At 41.2% G+C, this 8,098-nt stretch overlaps 1 protein-coding gene across 2 annotated transcripts in view; it reads left to right on the plus strand.

Moving 5' to 3' along the window:
* Window positions 1–869: 869 nt before the first annotated feature.
* Window positions 870–8,098, plus strand: part of LOC106811649 (selenium-binding protein 1-like) — a gene marked incomplete at its 3' end in the record, with an annotated part of 14,123 nt that continues 6,894 nt past the window's right edge. Inside the window, 2 exon segments of one of the 2 annotated variants that reach the window (XM_014815352.1) lie at window positions 870–1,041; window positions 7,792–7,929. Coding sequence is in view for 1 of the 2 variants with exons in the window: in XM_014815351.1 (XP_014670837.1) it covers window positions 1,035–1,041; window positions 7,766–7,929 (171 nt within the window). 2 annotated transcript variants of the gene reach the window in all.

Here is an 8,098-nt window from a genome sequence, read left to right on the forward strand (position 1 = left end):
GCGGGTATAGCGCCATCTACGGTCACAAATTGTGATTCATTTTGGTGTATAAATTATTATTGCGATATACAGATGGCAATCGTTTCTATAATGTACGTCGATGGTTGCTCAATTAAAACTGACTTCTTCTTACTCACTCATTTGTGTCCTTTTAAGTTGTAAGCTACAGTGTCATTGACACTTTCATTCCCTGTAATAGTAGGGCGGATATGTGTCTGAGGTGTGCAGGGGCGTAGATAGCGGGGGGGGGGGATGCATCCCCCGGCCCACCTATTATCGGGGGGGGGGGGGATGGCGTGTACAATAGTGTACAATAGTCATTAGTACATAAAATTAGTATATATTATTATTTTTTGCTTGGGGGGGGTCGTTCGAACCCCCCGAACCCCCCCCCCCTGGCTAGGGGCCTGTATACAGTACAAATACAGACCAGATACAGTTATCTAAGCACGGTCACGGTCAGACTCGGGGTTAGGTAGGTACTAGGCTGCGGAATTTCGTTACAAAGTAAACTGATATGCGAGTATACACACTCAATGGTGTGGCCGGTCTATGTATAGCTAGCTATATATTCACACATAACAGATTTAGTTGTCTGGTCGTATGTAATGGTCCGTTTTCGTAATTCGTGATAATCTCCATTTTAGTACACTTTGTAACATAGTTAGATAAATCATGATATCGCTGTTGTGCAGCGGTATGAAACAGACGAAAAGGAGGATATATATCGCGTAATTTGCGCGTATGGTCATAGATTTCCACGCTTCCCTCACCATCACAACACGCGGAAAAGTGAACGATGCATGTGCGCGCTGATAGGCCTGTCACTATTTTTGACAGGCAGACGGAAGCGTGGTGCAACACGGTAAAGGGCGGGCACAGCAGCACTCGTCGATGGGTGGAGCTTTATTTTCCTATCGACAGTCCAATGAGTACGACACTACAATCAGTCTTTGGACCAGCACTGCATGGTCAGGTGAAGCGGTAGTCATTTTAGACAAGTGCCACATTTTGCTACGTGATTGATCTATACAATGAGTGGTAAGTGGATATGTACGGTATAAGGCAATTCCTTATATTATAGTCGCTTACATAGGACATTGTTATTATTTTGGTCTAAATGAGCTGTAGTTATAATTATACAAATAGGCATGAGCATCAGTTGTACAGCATAGTTTCGAACCTTCCTTGTTGGAAACCTCCTAATGCGCATTTGACAATTGGCAATCTTTTTCATGATTATTTGTTTAATTGTATAATAATTTACATCGCTTATCCATAACCTATTTTAATTCGGTCACTTTTACTCCTCACGCAATTTAAATAAAAAGGTTGTTCTTCTATTTATACGCATCAAACTGGGCAGCGCGGCTTGGCCAGTGCGCACGTACTTATAGGTTTATAGGTCGTCATTATTGGCATACGGCAAGACACTCGATAAATATTTGCCTCGTCGACTTGCGAGGCAAGAGGCTATATAATATAACCAGGAGTAAGATAATATAGGATTATATATTATCTTACTCCTGATATAACGTGATCGAGCAAAATTAGTGGACCGGACGAGGGATCCTATACAGATTTTTTTTGTATTTTTTGTATTTTTATGTTTAAGATGTATGCTAGAACACCACTGTTATCGCCGAATTTTGACAAATTTCTCAGTTATTTCACACTGCTCAGTTACTTAGGCTAATCATTGGTGCTCATCACTCACTCATATGTCACTCACTCAAAGTTCATGACGGTAGCACCCGCACCTCCATGCATAGATATCCTCAAAAGTCAATAATCTGAAATTATTTATCAAATTTATCATTCAGATTATTCATTCTAGTTATTTTGAGATTAGTTTCACTAGCTGGATTCCTGTAAAATATGTCTATGTTTACATTACCTGCAGGTAAGTACTTAATTGGGATTAATATATGGTATGCATTATATTGCATATCGTAAGAGCTATGCATGCGTATTCTGTAGCCGTTTCCTGCGTCATTACGTGAGAAGTGAATCATATATTTACACGGTAGCAAAATCCGGTTATAACATCGCAGTGACTTCGTGCTTTACATGTGGAACTACATGGCTAGACCAGGCCCGTAGCCAGGGGGGGTTCGGGGGGTTCGAACGAACCTTCCCCGAGCCCCCCCCAAGCAAAAAATAATAATTTTAGTGTAATAATTGCAAAATCTCCATTGTGCGGGAGGGTGAACAGTGAACACACCCCCCCACACCCTCCCCCCGCTTGGTCGCTTGGCTTCCTCGCCTGGTCGCTTCGCGCCCGAGCAGGGGCGTGTACAGGGGGGGTCCAGGGAGTCCGGACCACCCCCTTGCTCGCGCAGAAAACGCATCTGAGGGGGTCTAATTTTAAAAAATTTCTGGGGGAGGGCCCCCCTTCGCGTGCTCGCAACGTTGGGTTACAGTTAGACCCCCCCTGGTACAAATCCTGTACACGCCCCTGCCGAGCAAATTGCCAACATTGAAAAACGAACCACCCCTCCCCCCAATATAAAGCTGGCTACGGGCCTGGCTAGACAATGGTGAGATATCTACGTATATGAATGACGTTTATAAATATGTAATACGCTATTCCGTTCCTTCTTCTCGTATTCCTTGCGTGTGCAAGTTCACATAAGTTCACATAATTTCACACAAGTTCACATTAAGTTCGCTCGGGCAGCTATCGTGATACTCGCAAAGTGCTAATTGGTGTTTCAAGTCATGTACGACGGGGATAGACGTCAGATAAAATTTCGTACCATTAATATACTGATGGGAGCCGATGTGCTATAGTCTTAATTTTCACCCATATGGCGTTCTCACCAGGAAGTGTTTACGTGTATATGTGGTCTGGTATGTGTGTCTGGCTTCTATACAGTAGTAATCTTCTACGAGAATCCAACAATTTAGGAGTTGGCACTTATACCTGTGTGTTTGTACGTCCTGTCTACCGTTTGGGCTTTATGTCTGTGTGTCCTAAACGTTATTTCCAGAACTGTACAAACGTACTTTGGTCTAAACAACATCAAATATTATACGCCACGTTATACCCAGTGCCCAGCAATGCTATCCATAGTTCAACAGCATTATTACAGATTAAACAGAACAGTAATAAAATGGCTCAGTTAAACATACAATCTCTAAATACTAGATGCCTGGCAAATCCAATTAAACGTAGGGACTTCTTCAAACGATTTCGGGAACAAAATGTGCTGTCTACAAGATATTCATATTGACTCCAAATTTGTAAATCGGGTCAAGGCAGAATGGGTATTAAGCGCAATTATATGTCCATTCACATCAAACTCGAGAGGCGTGGCAGTTCTATTTAATACTGGTTTTGAATACAAAATACACAGATGTGAAATGGACCCTTATGGAAATTTTATTATCCTAGATATTACCTTATCAAACCAAGTGCAGTTTACATTGGTTAACCTGTATGGACCAAATGATGACAACCCTGAATTTTATACAAATATATTTAACATTATTGAAGATTTTGGTAACGTAAATTACATCCTATGCGAAGATTGGAACTTAGTTATAGATTCGAAAAAATATCTTTTTAACTATAAAGCGGTTAACAACCCCAGAGCACGTAACCTAGTTTTGTCAGGTATGGCAGAGAAGGGTCTAGTAGACATATGGAGAGCATTCCATGAAGATTATCAACATTTCAAAAAGAAACCATATTAAAATGGCGCGCTTAGACTTCTTTCTGGCCACTGAGAATCTATTACCAATTTTTTCAGATGCGTATATTCTCCCGAAGTATAAATCGGACCATGCTCCCGTGAATGTTACTCTTAACACATCTTTTGAAGAGCACGGAAAAGGATACTGGAAATTTACTCAAAGACCATGAATTTGTTAAACTAATAAAAAATGAGATAATAAATGTAAAATCCATTTATGCTGCCTCACCCTATAACCCAGAGTACATATCAACCTGTTCATGTAAAGATATTCAACTCAATATCACGGATCAACTATTTTGGGAAACGCTATTAGTCTAGCTCAGAGGAAAAATCATTTCTTATGCCTCTCGTAAAAAACGGAAAAACTGTGAATTGTAAAAACCATTAGAGCAAAAAATTAAAACGCTGGATGACCAAATAAAAGCACACCGCAAGACTGCAAGAACCAACCTAGATATTTTTAGAAAATTTAGAAGATATTCTAAATCTAGATTTAGAAAATTCTAATTAGATTTAGATCTTCCCAACAAATAAATATATTGCCCTTGATAATATCAAGGATTCTGATAAATGCTCCTTCTGTGGATCCTACATAGAATCAATGATCCACCTGTTTGTTGAATGTGAATACGTAGTACAGTTATCGTTGGACTTGCGGCAGTGGTTGGGCTTAGCGGCTATGTACAAATTAGGCTTTCACCATGGATATTATACTAGGAAAACCTGAGAAAGACATAACATTTAATTTTATAATATTAATCACCAAATATGTCATCTATAGATGCAAAGCAAGCGGTAGGAGCCCAAACATTGCTGCAGTTAAGGCATACCTGAAATACGTAATGGAAGTTGTAAAATATATTGCTACGACAAACAACAAGATTGAAAAATTTTATGGTCCACTCTATTACATAATTAAATTATAACAATATAAGTTACATTTTAAGACATCTTAGGTGACGCACAATAAATATAGAAATGCATGTACAATTAGATGAGTGTGGGTGTGTGCGTGCGTGTGTGTGTGTGTGCGTGCGTGCGTGCGTGCGTGCGTGCGTGCGTGCGTGCGCGCGCGTGTGCATGTAAATATATAAGATATGAGTAGGATATACATGTTTGTCATATAACATTACATGATGTTTAGTAAAATTGTACTTTTCATGCTCAAGCCCGACAGCTATTACTATGCTTACCTTCATTTATGAACTTCTTGTAACGAAGTATAATTAGTACGCTCATATATAGCACCCTGTAGCTAGTCATCGTGCACGTTGAGAGTAAGAGTACGAGGAGTCGGCGCTCGTAAACCAACACCAGAAAGCTAGTAGGCCTAAATAAAATCAGCGGTATAATTATTTTATAGACTGCAAGTTTATAGACCAACGTAGAAGCAGCGTCGTATAATTTTCGGCACGCCTGCTCGCTACTGTCAAAGCAGGGGTAATCACTTGAATTTCAAAAAAGGTTTTTATTTAATCTACACTAAGGCTAACTATAGCTTTTCAGCACCAACCAGAGATCTATTCTTATAACTGGACAGCGGAAAGGCTGATCGTTTCTTTGCGGGCTAAATCGAGCAATTCCAAAGTAGGGATCTACACCCGCTATGGCCAGCAAACGGTTTAACACTTTATTGCGATTACAGCTCGTCAGTCCGAAGGGTCACTGGTCCGAAGGTTCACTAGTCCGAAGGCCTACTAGTCCGAAGGCTCACTAGTCATTAGTCACTAGACTACCGAGCGAGCCTTTTATTTCCGTTTGAACGAAATTTTTCCGTTCGAACGAACTTTTAGAAATATTTTTTCACTCGTGTTCAATTTTACGCTCACGTGCCACCACGACGTGCTGTGCCGGCGAGTGGCATCGCGATAACTTCACGAAAACGTCTCGCGTATGCGCGCGCTCACCGTGCCAGCGTGTGCCATGCACTGATCTCTATAATATAATCGATTATATTATAATAGATATAGATAATAGATAATATAATGTTAAATATAATCTATAATAGATTATATTATAGAGATCAGTGGTGCCATGGCGTGTGCACATCATTGGATGCGCGATGCGATCTACACAATCTATTATCCGAAATTCTGAAAACCGAAAAGCTCCGAAACCCGAAGGTTTTTTTCGTGGAGGTCGCCTGTACACCAAATCTCGCGTTTGGCTGCACATCATCTCATCTACATCTATATGGTTACGTCGATCTGTTACTCTTGACAATTACTCAACGCCCAAATTTCGCCGCCCGCGAGGCACGTACTACTGGGGACGTGCCGCTAGACAGGGTATATTTTCCGAACATCATTATTGTGGCACGGTATATTTTCTGAACATCTTTATTGGCACAGGGTTATCTAGATACCCACCCATCAAGCTGATATCGGCCTAATATTGGCCTAATATTGAAAAGAATGTTGGCCAATGTGCCACCGAGGGCGCAAGGCCAATATGTGGAGCAAATAGCAGATGATTGGTTCAATATTAGGCAGGATATTGGTCCAATATCTGCACTGATAAATTATGAGCAGGAGTACAGGACATAAGCGCGAAGGTGGTGCGAATATGCAACCAGGGTATTATGCTTGTAGTGCGGCAGCATATTGAAACAGGGTGTATTTGGGCGCGAAAGCGGTTTTGCGACGAAGGGTCAGGTGTTTCGAAGGTCACTCCGTCGGAGGCACGCCCCTACCCGCAGTTTCGAGGCGAGTGCCCCACCCCCCCCGCTCCAGGGACTCAACGGTACTACGGCATAAGGTTCACTGCAGAAATATTAATCAGTGTTTGGCATTACTCATACATATTATGCTGTACCGGTACAACACTTGGTATCTTGAAAACTTGGTTTTGAAAACTTAAGTTTTAGTACTGGCTAGTTGCAGGATATACGGTATGTATATCTGTACTGTACTACCATTCCAAAATCCGAAAAAATCTGAATTCCGAAACGTGTCTGGTCCCAAGAGATCGGATAATGGATTGTGTACTGTACTGGTACATCGTAAAAGCTTATGTAATAAAATGCGCTGACGGGCGGTGTTTCACCTATACTGGGACCTCGCATGCTTCTGCTTACAATGCGGATATATGCCATTCAGTGGAATTGCAGCTCCAATTAGTGACTGCAGCGTCTGCCCTGCACTGAAACTGCACACTTGCAATTGCAATTACAAATTACAAAATGCACAACTGCACAAGTGACAATTGCACTGAGCGCTACCGGCGCTACCGGCGCTACCGTGACGCTGCAGCAGTATATGGATAGCATGTTCCGTGGCTAGACTTGCAACATCCATCATGAGCATCGTGCAAGAGAAGGTCGCTCTAAGAAGTTGTAATTGAAAGCTGGGTGTTCGATACGACACATATAAGCAATCTAAAGGAAAATAAACGTGAAGAAAATATTCCCTCCTTTCTACCGGCCGTTCTATTTCTCTCTTACCTACTCGCGCTCTCAACCCTTTCTCTTCATCTGTCTCCATCTTTCTCATTCTTTCTGACTTCTTCTCTCAAGTTGGAAATACTACATCTATCCCCAGGAAAGTTTATTTAACAATCCATATTTACCAGCAACACATCGATATGAATTTACATAAATTTCTAATAGCATGATCGCGTTTGAAGCTTCACTACTCCTGGTCGTATGGCCTTGATGCGTGTGCCATACTCTCCCAGGTGAAACACAGTCTTTACACTTTGCTATAACGTCTTCAGACGTACTGGTATCGCACCTTCGTCATTCCGTTGAAGAAACCATTCTTACAGATTAGTGCCGCCGCCACTATATTTTACAACAATGGTTACTTTATTGCAAGAAGTATAAAATGCAATTTATACCCGTATGCAAAATGTCTTTCTACTGGTAGACATTCAGTTATATTATTAATCTCAACAGAAGGGCCGAATGTGGTTCACCATTTTACGTTTCCAAGCAGCGAGGGAATGTCAGCAGTAAAACTTTTAGTTACAAATATCTAAGCACTTGCGCTCAATGTACATGCCAATTTTGACTAACAATAAATAGTAATGCATAACACATAGCAATATATAATTGTCATAACAAGCTTGCTGCCATGGTCCTGGTTACAAGAGTCCACAAGATGCCGTGAAGAATGGACCAAGGGAGAGCCTTCTCTACACTACCTGTGTCAGTACAGCCGACAGTGAGGGCAAACCCGACTACCTCGCTACTGTCGATGTAGACCCAAAATCCCCAACCTATTGCCAGGTAACAATTTATATTATTTATTATTTATTATGCCTTGAATATATTTCAAAAGACGACATATTCTTTCGATTTCAACATGTATGTATACATGAGACCTTCAATGTACGCAAGACAGCAAACGATGATACATTGTGTGTGTGTGTGTGTGTGTGTGTGTGTGTGTGTGTGT

The sequence above is a fragment of the Priapulus caudatus genome, unplaced genomic scaffold (assembly GCF_000485595.1).
Source record: "Priapulus caudatus unplaced genomic scaffold, Priapulus_caudatus-5.0.1 Scaffold559, whole genome shotgun sequence".
NCBI classification, from domain to species: domain Eukaryota; kingdom Metazoa; phylum Priapulida; class Priapulimorpha; order Priapulimorphida; family Priapulidae; genus Priapulus; species Priapulus caudatus.